Raw genomic sequence first — 12,752 nt, forward strand, 5'->3', positions numbered from 1 at the left:
TTCGTCACAGATTCCTGTGTATCTATGATATCGCGAGAGTTTAAACAACACGCGTTCTTTCCGGTATTATTTGCGCTTGCGCAGACCGGCTGATCTGACCTTCACTGAAGTGATCATGTTCGCCAGGACCAGCGCGGCGGTGTTCCTCCCACAATGGTAATAATTTATTTTATTTTATGAAATAAAAATGAATTAGTATTAGCGGGTGTCGTGTTTACATGCATAATGGAGCTATTTTGTGTCACTTTATCAATTAAATGTCGGATAATTACAGCAAGGACGTAACGAACTTTAGGCCGCAGTGTGCTTCAGTCAAAACGTATGACAGCGCGCGACAGAGATAACGTTAGTTTTGCTAATAAACGACTATTGCATAAATCAGTATGCAGTCTTAAAAGGTTAACTATGTGTTGTTATTTGAAGACCTAATTGTTTCTGTGGAGGTAACGTAGAGTTATGTACCCTTGTGATGACATGGACGATATGTTGAGTTTATTCACATTAAGGGTTAATGGATTCAATTAAACTCCGTTTATTTTCCTAAAGTTTGATCTTTTGAATTTGCACATCTGTTGTATTTATTGCTGAATACTAAAATTTAAAATCTTTTGCAGTGGGCAGGTCAGGAACATGGCAACCTTGAAGGACAGTAAGTAAAGTTTTCTTTTAGCATCATGAAAGGTCGGATGATTGCAAGGCTGTCATTATATAGGCTATAATATAATGTTTGATATTAATAAAGTTATTGTTTTTGTTGCAGTGACATTATGCAATCAGTGTCATGTTTCTTTTTCTTATTTTCAGTCACCCTTCGGTTGAAGTCCATCAAGAACATTCAGAAGATCACCAAATCCATGAAGATGGTGGCAGCAGCTAAATACGCTAGAGCTGAGAGGTCCCTGAAGCCAGCCCGCGTCTATGGCACTGGTTCTCTGGGTATGTAAAACCAAATGAATCATTGCATTTTAAAATAAGCCAACATTTTTAAATGCATTCGGATGTTTTTGTGTTTCTGGCTCTCTATGAGAAAGCTGAGATCAAGGCTCCAGAAGACAAGAATAAGCACCTGATCATTGGCGTGTCTTCTGATCGTGGTCTCTGCGGTGCCATCCACAGCAGCGTGGCCAAGGCCATGAAGAGCGAAATCGCCAAGCTTTCTGGTGCCGGCAAAGAAGTTATGGTCGTAAATGTCGGTGACAAACTCCGAGGTCTGCTGTACAGGTATGTCATCATTTAATTGTAACGTACATGTAACCATTTCTGTTTTTGTAGGTTCATCATGCTTTTTTACATAGCAAATGTTTATTTCACAGCATTGTTTTGCTGTTGTTAATCCATCTTTTTCTGTAAACACAGGACCCATGGCAAACACATCCTGATCAACTGTAAGGAGGTGGGCCGCAAACCTCCCACTTTCACTGACGCATCTGTCATCGCCACAGAGCTTATGGAGTCCGGCTATGAGTTCGACCAGGGAACCATTGTTTTCAACAGATTTAGGTCTGTGATGTTATTCACATTACATAATTGTAATATAACAATTAGAACTGTAGTTGTGCAGACAGTAGTACATGTGGAGTTTTCTTTGATTTGATTTTGATTGTGATTTGTATCTTGGGCAGGTCTGTGATTTCATACAGGACAGAGGAGAAGCCTCTGTATTCTATGGACACCATTGCAAGCTCAGGTATTGTTGAGCACCATTGCAAACCCCAGTGCATATTTAAGATGCATTGTGAATATATTGAACAACTGTGAATAGTGAACTCAATTTAGCGCCATCACTGCTGATGCTTCTCCTACAGTGTTCACCACCAGCTGCTGCTGCTTTGTTATTTGCCTTTATACTGTGGGATACACCAGTAACATGACCTTCAACACTACTTTCAAAAAGGGACAAACCCAACCTGCTGGGTTGTAATTGAACCTATGATGGGTTGATTCAACTCAAATTGCTGGGTTTTAACCCTATTGTTGGGTCAAATATAAACATTTTTGGGGTTAATTTAACCCAATGGCTGGGTTGAAAATAATCCAGCATCTTTTAGAGTGTACTGTGCATGTTGAAACAGACCTGTAAATAACTGGTATAATAATGGCCTATAATAGGCCACCAGTTAGTCCTGTGTGTGTTTTGGATGAATACTGTTTATTCTATTTCTTATTGTGCATCCTGTACCAAGCTACTTAAGGATGCATTACATCTTTTTGCTTTGTGCAGAGAATATGAGCATCTATGATGACATCGATGCTGATGTGCTGAGGAATTATCAGGAGTTTTCTCTGGTCAACATCATCTATTATGGGTTGAAGGAATCCACCACCAGTGAGCAGAGTGCCAGGATGACTGCTATGGACAATGCTAGCAAGAATGCTTCTGAGTCTTTTTATGTACCGTATTAAACCTTTAGTGGTTCTGGCTAAATTGAATGCCCATTTATTTGTATTATACAAAATATGATGTTATAAATGATGATAATTAAAAAAAAAATTGCAAGTATTTGAGTTAATTTGCATAAGTGTAGGCTGTTTGGGATTGTGAAACAACTTGGTACTCCGCTATATAGTAAGGCAAAGTTGTAGGCATTTATCATGAATTTTTAAAGAGATTTGCACCTGTGACTTAATTGTTGTCTTGTACACTTTTTGTCCATCAGCTGATATAATCGATAAGCTGACCCTGACTTTCAACCGAACTCGCCAGGCTGTCATTACCAAGGAGCTCATCGAGATCATTTCTGGAGCTGCTGCTCTGTAAGATATTTCACCTATCTTTGCATGTCTCTCTCTCTTTCTCTCCCGCATGAGCGAAATCTACCACATGCATCTGTTGTATTACTTTTTTTAAAACTATTTATTTATAAAAGTAAAAAATTTTGCCGGCCAAAAGTTTCGGCTGAACATGCAGTTATCACAGCACTACACAGCAAAGTGCAATTGTGACAGCAGCTTGCGTGATGCGCTACTGCCTATGATCACCCTTAAATGTATCTCTAGCGTAGGAGATCACGCACATGTTTTTTTTAAAGTCGAGCTGAAGTCGTATTGTGATTATCAAATATAGTTGTTAATGTTCATTGGGTCTGTCAATAACTGATGATGATGAAGTGAACAGTTTTCAGTAATTCATACTTAAGACTTCATTTAAATGACTGTGTATCATAATTAAATGTGGTATTAACAAGGCTGCTGAGTTGCATTACTTTACAACTGTTTTGCATATATTAGTTTTCTTATAAAGTGTACATTATTTAGAGAAAAGCGGTTAAATTAGATTGTTGCATAGAAGTTAACGAAGAATATTTAGTTTTGTTTTATTTTCATTTGATTCGTGTGACTTTATTGGTTTGTAGTTTTTCCAACTCGTATGAATTATTAGACTTAATAATAATTCTAACAACTTATATTAAAAAATATATATTTAAAATTAAATATTTTTTTTGGCTAAATCAGTGTTTCCCATACATTGATTTATCTGTGGCGGCCCTCCACAGAATCAACAGAGCAACAGCAGTAAGGCTTCGATGTAAATGTATGGTGATTTTGTCAGACGATGTCATGTTTATAAATCAGGAGTAGTTAAAGGAACAACTGGCTGGATTAAACACGAGGTGTTACTGGGTCGCGTTTAGTGACTATTTTATAGCCTACTCATTTTATGTCTGACAACACAAATGGATATGTAAAAATAGCATTCAGGTGTGTTAAAATGACAGAAGTTAATTTGACAGATCAAAGAGTAGAAGTGAAACACATTTCATGCCAACACCAGAACACAATGTGATGATGCCACATATATGCTAATTGGCATTTAACGTCATCACCACCACAGTCACCACTGCAAGTGCATAAAGATTTTTTAGTTTCGGCCCAGAATTTCGTTGCATCACTAATAAAAAAAAGTCCACTGACTAACCTTTTCTGTTGCACCATTGTCATTACTTTCATTTTCCATCACTATATTTATAAAAAAACTTTATTTTACGTTTTATTCATTTCTTCACTAAATCGTGACTGACCCACATTCATTTTCTTTATTTTTCCTTCTACTAATCTTCCATATTATGCATGCATTCACTATTTTCAGGAACTGAAGCATGATTAAGGTAACAAACTACAGCAGCTGTAGGAAATTTTGTGTGCTGGTAGAGCCAAATGGTGTGAAACATGGGTTTTTAGGTTTTATGTTTGCTTTGTTGCATGCCATGTAGTAGGTTATTGTAGTGGTGTAAAGTCAACATGAAATCAAAGTGAAGCCTCTATTTTCCTAAAGATGTAATTTTTTATTGTGTATAATTAACAGTGCATTTTATTTTTCAAATAAAAAGTTTGCACAGTTTTGTCAAAAAAAACTTTAAATACTTTAAAATACTTACTAAGTTATTAAGCTCAGACTAAGCTGTCAACCATTTTTTCATGGTCAAGTCAGTTCTCTATATATAATATCAAGACCTGACCATTATGTTTTATTGTTTCACGCAAATGCATTGTGGAAGTAAAATGGCTTGTGTATACTATTTCATGTTGACTTAATTTGCTTATTGGTGGAGGGTGGAGAAGTAGATTTCGGCAGCGTTTGTAATGAGTAAGATTGTAAGTCTGTAAGCAAGCAAGCCTTATTCAATGTTAGGCAGTGATGGACTGACTGGTGCACCATATAAGTAAAGTCAAATGTACAGTAAAAGGTTCACTTTGTACCAAAAGAATTAAAATGTGTTTGGAGTCTGATCCAATGTTAGTTTGTCTGCTCAAACAAACTACATTGTTTGTTTAGTGTGGCTAATGGTTCAGAAATTACATTCTTTACCTTTATGTTAGTTAATTAAAATTACATTTGTGTGCGTAATCAAGTTATGTGATTTGTATATTTGGAGTGTGCCTAAGAGCATTTATTAGGTTTCTCCATATATAAATGATGTCCATAAAACAATTAATTATACATTTTCTCTTTTTTTTTCACAGATAAATAAGGAGCCCTGTATAGCTACTGTGTGGTTCTGGTGCACATGCTCTCCAATTCGGTGATCTTATGTAGAATTCATAAATATATATGTGCTTGTATTTGTACAATGACGGAGAAAATAAACCTCTTACAAAGAAACACCATCCTTTTGAGTACCCCAGTCTATTTCTAGTGTATGTTCCAATCAGCTTTGATGTCCTCTAAAAAATAAACCTGTTTCCTGACCCTCACTTGTTTTTTTATTGGAATTAAAGCTTGTGAACTTTTCTTTGAAGGCACTGTGTGCTTGGCTGTGCTCAGAGGTTATCAATACAAATAGGATACTGGGTCAATCCTTCCAATAAACTCTGTCTAGCTTGTACACACTTTGCTTAAAACACTATTAGGTTACTTAGAACTGATTACTGATAAACCCAATTGACTCAACGGAATCCTTATTGTTCCCTCTTATAATTGCCAATCAAAACAAGTTTAGCCTGCTTGTTATCCATTTGAAACTCAAACCAGGCCTGTCACCACAGTATCGGATTAAATGTTAGAGCTGTGGTATTGGGTGTCTGTATCCATGAAAGGGTGAATTTGGGGGTCACTGATTGTGGAAGAGGGTCCGATCTATTAAAGTAATGGACAAGTAGAAAAGTTTGACCATATGGGTCACTCATGTATTATTTAATCAGCTGTCACTAGATCTCTGATTCTGATGGTTATCATCTGAGAAGTAAAGCCCAACAGCCGTACCCTTCTGCGTATTTTCTGAGGACATTTTAAAGTTTTTTAGTATTTATGTTTGAAAAAATAAATAATAAAATAATTATCCGGTTTAATAGTGAAATGTAATAGTTTTATTTTAAACATTTACATTAATTCATTTCACTTCACTTTCATTTAGCAGATTATTTCATCCAAAGTGATTTAATGAGTAAACATTTAACATTTATAGAGAGATTTCATCCAAAAACTAAATTCTTTTATCATTTACTCACCCCCTTAGATTGTTTCAAACCTGTATAAATGTCTTTGTGCTAATAAAGACAAAGGAAGATATTTTAAGCAATTTTCACATTTTTTTTGTACAGTAACTAAACAGTTTTGGGGCACCATTGACTTGCATAGTATTTTTATTTCTACTGTGGAAGTCAGTGGTGTTTCGTGCTTGATTACAAATATCTTTCTTTGTGAACAGCAGAACATGGAAATATACAGGTTTGGAATAACTTGAGGATGAGTAAATGACAGAATTTCCTTTTGGGTGGACTATCCCTTTAATAAGTTACAATGTAACTTGTATAATATTAAAGGATTAGTCCATTTTCTTAAAAAAAAATCTAGTTAATTTACTCCACCATGTCACCCAAAATGTAGATGTCTTTCTTTGTTTAGTCGAGAAAAAATTGTTTTTTTTACGAAAAATGCAAGATTTTTCTCATTATAATGGACCCCAACACGTAACAGTTTTAATGCAGTTTAAAATTGGAGTTTAAAAGGACTCTGAACAATCCCAAACGAGGCATAAGGGTCTTATCTAGCGAAACAATTGTCATTTTTGACAAGAAAAATAAATATGCACTTTTAAACCAAACTTCTCATCTATCTCCGGTCATGTGACACGCCAGTGCGACCTCACGCAATACCTCATCACATCAAGAGTATGACGAATGCGAAACTACGCCGCAGTGTTTACAAGTGTGGAGAAAGAGGGCTGTTCCGACGTTGTTGTATGTGGAATGATACTAATTAATGTCTTTGTGTCAGTTTAGTGTTTAAAATGGTCCGCAAATGTGCGTTTCATATATGTAACACGTGACCTTTCCATGTCATTACGCAATTACGTGAGGTCAAGCTGGCGCGTCACAGGGCCGGAGATAGATAAGAAGTTGTGGTTTAAAAGTGCATATTTTTTATTTTTTGTCAAAAATAACAATCGTTTCACTATAGATAAGACCCTTATGTCTCGTTTGGGATCTTTTAGAGCCCTTTGAAACTCAGTTGAAACTGCAATTTTAAACTGCAATATATCTGTTACGTGTTGGGGTCCATTAAAGTTAATTAAAATGAGAAAAATCCTGGATTGTTTTCGTCAAAAAAATTAAACATCAACATTTTGTATGACATGGTGGTGAGTAAATTATCTGGATTTTTTTTTTTAAGAAAATGAACTAAACCATTTAGGCATCAAGAGTGTGTATTTTACATTTATTAGAAATCTACATATAATTTTACTTAAATCTAGACTTAAAGGGGTCATATTATGAGATTTTTTTAAGATGTAAACTAAATCTTTGGTGTCCTCAGAGTGCGTAATTGAAGTTCTAGCTCAAAATACTTTAGAGATAATTAATTACAGCATGTTAAAATTGCCACTTTGCAGGCTTGAGCAAAAGTGTGTCGTTTTTGGGTTTGTCATTTAAAATGCAAATGAGCTGATGAAGTGCAAACACTGATCACAATGATGGTGGTTTGTTGCAATTGAAACTCAGTTGTGCTGTGAATTATTTTCTCTCTCTCTTTCTTTCTGTACTAGATGGCTGTGCCATGGTTGGATAGTGCAGATAAAGGGGGCGGTATTATCCTATTCTGACATCACAATAGGAGCCAAATTACAATTACCTATTTTTTCACATGCTTGCAGAGAATGGTTTACCAAAACTAAGTTACTGGGTTGATCTTTTTCACATTTTCTAGGTTGATAGAAGCACTGGGCCCTGGGACACAATTATAGCACTTAAACATGGAAAAGTCAGATTTTCATAATATGTCCCCTTTAATTTTAATCTATAAACATAGATTTTATCTTACCAGACCTATATGGTTATAATTTTTAATTAACTCATACAGTACAATTTATATTCTCTATTTCAGTTTTATATATTTCTTCATTGACGCCTATTTTAAATCAAGGATCAATATGGTTTTATTTTATGTATCTAACTTTTATGATAAACAATTAGATTTTTGCATTTAGCTGAAAATGACTCTGATTTGCATTACAGTTCAACTAAAAAAATTTTATCCTGAATATTGTATTTTTATTAATGGATGTTTTCCTACTTATATTAAATGTAAATCACAGTTACATTAAATGATTACTGTAACAGTTTGCACCACAAATGCCATGGACTAGACTACTATAAAACTAAAGGTAGCCTATTATAATAAAACTGCAGGAAAAGATCCTGAGTTGCTACCACCCTTTCTAAAGAAATATTAACTTTCAAAAAGTTCTACAAAATACATACAGGTTTATTATTTTAAATTACACATATTGTTATTTTTTGTGTATGTGCACAGCTCCTTAACTCTCCTATTATGTTTGGGGTCAAACTGACCCCAAAGCTTTGACATTTCTGAAAAACATGCTAATAGTATTTTTAACCTTTAAACATACTTTTTGACTTTTTCTTAATACGTTTTGACTTGAAGTTACTAGTCACGTTGGATAAAAGTGTCTTCCAAGTATATAAATGTACATACTTACAGTATTGTGAAAAACTAGTAAAACTATTCTCAAATAAAACACGTTATATTATATTATTTTCATTATTACTTTTATTTACTAAATATACACTAAAATTATTAGCTACAGAAGATATGTTTGCATAGAAATGCATCTATTAAACAGTTATGTATATAAAAAAGTAAAAAAAAATGTTTTTTTCTACAATTTTATTTTAAATTTGAGCCCAAACATTAAAAGTGTTGCTAAAATTTAAACATAACAGGAAATCAGAAATCAGCGGCAGTTTCCCAAACCCACATCCACTCACACTCAGGCCATATAATCGATTATGGTATAATCGAGCAGATACTGCGCTCTTCTGCGCATGCGCGATCGATTGCTCTCCAATGCTTCGCTCGGCAAGTAAAGATGGCGGCTCCTGTGGAAGCGCCAATGTCCCTGTTCATGTGAATGATCAAAACAAACCTCATCCAGCCTTTACAGGCGCCGTAAGAGCGGCCTTTCGGCACCTGAGAGATGTGTGAAGGTTACGCGCGGTCGCTGCTGCGGGTGTCCGTAGCGCAGATGTGCCAGGCGGTGGGCTGGGACGCGGTGCAGCTGAGCGCCTGTGATCTGCTGTCCGACGTGCTGGAGAGATACGTGCAGCAGCTGGCGCGGAGCTGCCACCGATACTCCGAGCTCTGTGAGTACTTCAGACGTTATATTACTGAACCATAAGGCATTTGTGCAGGAAAAGAGGTGTGTTTGTATTCTCTGTGAAGTGTGTCTGTGCTTAAGCCCCGCCCACTACAACTGTTGTTAGCATGCTAAGCTAGCTAGCTACTGTTATGTAGATTGAGCTGTTGAGAGTGAAACCTTTACAATAAACAGCTTATTTTAAATATTTTTAAATACGTAACTAATACATTACTACAGAGGGTTAGTCCTGAAGCTAACCGTAAGCTTTTTTTGTATTAGTTGCTCATGACAGTTGACCAGACATTGACTAGTTAGCTGTCTGTTTTGGCTTATTGATAAACAAGGTTTTGGTTAAAGTATGTTGCCCAAAACAAAGAAGAGTTCAAGTATATAACTGAATTAGAGGCTGAATTGTTTGGTATATCTTAAAGAAGATAATATAAAGTTGTTTGTAATGATGCTGGGATCCATCCCACCTGTTGCCATAGTGATGGTCTTAGCATCACTGTTATATCTAAATGTATGTTGTGTTTAGTGTAAATTCAGTATTTGTTATCGTGTGAGTAAAGTAATTAAACACCTTTATCTGTATTTGAGAGCTGTTAAAATGAAAGTTTGCAAAATATGAATCATTGGTGTCTATGTGTTTATGTGGGGGTCAACATTTTGGGAGTCAATTATAGTAATGCTTGTCTTGGAAGTTTAGTTTGTTTATGTGTATTATATGTGCCTTACATTTCAAACAATGTCACATTTGTATATGAATAATTTAAAAAGTTGGGAGACATATTCAGGTCTTCTGTACATCAAAAAATATATTTAGCTTTCTATGGAATACTTGGTCAATTGTGGCATTATTATGAAGTTAAATGTTTTGGTATAATGACAATTAAATGATGTAACTAATCGCTAAAATTGCTAGTTTCATGTCTCTTCTTTTCACATAATAGAATAGATGAATGCATAATTTCATATGAGATTAATTATTTGTGAAGTAGCCATGTAATCACTGCATTACTGCAAGAACTCTGACTCTTCGATATTAAGGTGATTAAAATGCTACTGTATAAAAGTTGCTATGATCCTGATCATCATTAATGTTGTATGATACATAACACAATAATTTCTTCTTATTTCAGATGGACGTACAGACCCTGGACTGAGTGATGTGGATCAAGCTTTTGGATTTTTGGGAGTCAGTATAGCTGAACTTGAGGACTATGTGAACAATTTGGAGCCTGTTGGGTTTCCTCAAATGATCCCTCAGTTTCCTATTAGCAAGAGCAGCGTCCTGCAGTTTCCTGCTGCTGGCTTTGACACAGATGCTCGCGATGCCCTGAGGGGAGAGAGGAGAGACTATGTCCCAGAATATTTCCCTCCACTTGTTTCGCTGCAGGAAGGTATGTACCAATGTTATTATAGGGCTGTCGATATCTGGAGCTATTTATTTAAAGATTTACAACCTAATTGCATTGTAATTCTATAGTAATTACAGTGCCCACATACATATTTAGGATATATGATGATAATATTTCCTTCAAGTCAAACTATCATAATTCAGAGTCGTATTTGTGAGTGGCAAACTCAGGATTCTTGATGATACACAATGTTAATAAATCATTTAGCATACTTTCAGTTTTATGCGCTGTATTTTAATCATTTTAAATATGCAACTATATGAAAAATAAATATTTGTATTTGACGCTAATATATACTTGACACAAAAGCATACAAAAATTATAATTTCTATGTCTTTTGTAATGTGCTAACTGTCTGGGCACTTTAAAGTTAATTATTCATAAAGTTTACAGGAAATACATAATTTTGTTAGAATTACACTACTTCTGTATTAAATGCACTTGAAGGCGGCATAAAAAGTAGTTGGATTTACTTGAATGTACTGTTTGCAATTAATGTACTATATTTATATGGAGATTTGGGCTGTTACCATAGTGCAGTGGTTCGTAATCATTTCAGCGTGCCCCCCCCATGTAAGAAAAATCATGACATAAAACAATATCAAGCTTAGATTTTAAGTAAAACAACATGTATTAAATTATACAATATAGTGCTGTTGGTTTGTAGCTATATTTTTCTGAGGATTAATGTATTTTATAAAATGTCATAAAACTGGGGTCCCCCTGTCATCATCTCGCATCCCCTAGTTTGAGAACCACTCCTAATGTGTAACAACAAGCTATAGAATTTTAAAAGTACAAAATGTCCCATTATTTAATAATATATATATATATATATAATTGATTAATTAATTAATTTACTATTAAAAATTTTTAGGACCTTGTCACACTCCAGAATGCTTACGAACCTCCTATGAAACACATTACTTTTTCTCTTATTCCCAATCATACCCCCCCACATATATTCCATCTTATTCCTGGTGTCAGTAATATGTTTTTTTAATTTTTGTGGTTAAAATAATAGTGTAGATTACTGCATTTAACATGACAATGCATCCTGTGCATCTTGGTAAATGAGCCCATGTATAGTGAATTTAAATTTTTGTCCTGAGAGTGTGCTTGTGTGGGCTCACACTGACCGAACATATTGCTCATACAGGAACCTGTATATATCCCATCACTCCCCTGTGCTGTGCTTCTCCACTTTCCCTCCCACCTGCTCACTCTATCCGGCTCATAACACACACACACACACACTCTTGTCTCATCATACACACAGCGAAGGCGTGCCAGTGGGTGGTGGAGAGGCGGACATGATCAGGGTTGTTTCAGGTTGGACAGGAAGCTCTCTGGCTGTGAGGTGTGTTTGTGGGTGTCAGTGTGTGTGAAACAGGAAGCTTGCGGGCTGTGGGGTCTCAGGCATGTATGTGTGAGGAGCCGGTGGAGGTCTGGCCCGGATGGCAGGCATCCCAGGTGAGCGTATGTGTGAGTCCAGCCAGGGCAGGGGTCTAACTGGGCTTGGAGCCAGCGCTCAGCTGGATGTCCTTCTGCCAGAAAAAAGACTACAGATCTCCTTCTCTTGGTCTCTCTCTCTCCTACAGTTCCATTTTTTCCCCTGCTTCCTTCTGTTTCTTTCTCATAGATCAGTTGGAGACCATACATTGAATTTCCCCTTCTGCATACTTGTGCCACAAATGTACTCAAATTGGCAAAACACACGAATGTTTAAATATACAGTTCATTTTACCATCTAAATAGTATGCAGTACATGTTTTCCAAACCACAAAGGATATGGAGCACCTCTTTGTTTTTAAAAGTGATTAAAACACACATGGATTTGTGTGCTTTACACCAAACTCTTAAATGTTTTTCTCTTGCAGTTGCAATTTTAGCCACAGGTTGGCACCATTGGATCATGTACTTACCCTTCATTGCAATCTCATGTTTTCAATCTCTCTAATAGCAAATGCATTTATACTTTCTCAGTTAAGTTCACTTTTTATTGGTTTTTAGGATTTTATCCAAGTGTATCTATTAAAAATAGAGCATTGATCTTATGATCCTTTTGACCTCTTCTTTTGCATAAATACTGCAATAATTTAAGCATTTATTTCAATTATTTGAAATGGACAACCTGTTTTTTATCTGTATACCATGCAATGATTCTAGATCCTAGACTCTGGTATGTAGTCTGCTTCTGGGTCTTAAGAGACCTAGTGTTTGATTTTGGTCTTGA

General features: G+C 35.6%; 2 protein-coding genes across 2 annotated transcripts in view; both read left to right on the forward strand.

The window, feature by feature from the left end:
- The first annotated feature begins 31 nt into the window (after positions 1–31).
- Positions 32–5,106, forward strand: atp5f1c (ATP synthase F1 subunit gamma). The gene is made up of 9 exons (XM_073867036.1): positions 32–156; positions 615–649; positions 805–931; positions 1,012–1,221; positions 1,357–1,500; positions 1,623–1,687; positions 2,222–2,377; positions 2,658–2,754; positions 4,963–5,106. The coding sequence occupies exons 1-9, from the start codon at positions 116–118 to the stop codon at positions 4,964–4,966; spliced, it is 879 nt and encodes a 292-aa protein (XP_073723137.1). The 5' UTR covers positions 32–115; the 3' UTR covers positions 4,967–5,106.
- A 3,683-nt stretch (positions 5,107–8,789) lies between these two features.
- taf3 (TAF3 RNA polymerase II, TATA box binding protein (TBP)-associated facto) overlaps positions 8,790–12,752 on the forward strand; it is a 56,949-nt gene continuing 52,986 nt past the window's right edge. Inside the window, exons 1-2 of the mRNA XM_055190274.2 lie at positions 8,790–9,102; positions 10,238–10,498. Coding sequence (XP_055046249.1) covers positions 8,937–9,102; positions 10,238–10,498 — 427 coding nt within the window. The 5' untranslated portion in view covers positions 8,790–8,936. The remainder of the gene's footprint in view (positions 9,103–10,237; positions 10,499–12,752) is intronic.

This window comes from Misgurnus anguillicaudatus, chromosome 1, assembly GCF_027580225.2.
Source record: "Misgurnus anguillicaudatus chromosome 1, ASM2758022v2, whole genome shotgun sequence".
NCBI lineage: Eukaryota > Metazoa > Chordata > Actinopteri > Cypriniformes > Cobitidae > Misgurnus > Misgurnus anguillicaudatus.

Bases quoted from the DNA above. Each gene is read 5' to 3' on its own strand.
- atp5f1c (XM_073867036.1), top strand. From the start codon at position 116: ATGTTCGCCAGGACCAGCGCGGCGGTGTTCCTCCCACAATG. The intron at 157-614 runs GTAATAATTTAT...AATCTTTTGCAG, and splicing joins GCGGTGTTCCTCCCACAATG to TGGGCAGGTCAGGAACATGG. The intron at 932-1,011 runs TCTGGGTATGTA...TGTTTTTGTGTT, and splicing joins CGCGTCTATGGCACTGGTTC to TCTGGCTCTCTATGAGAAAG.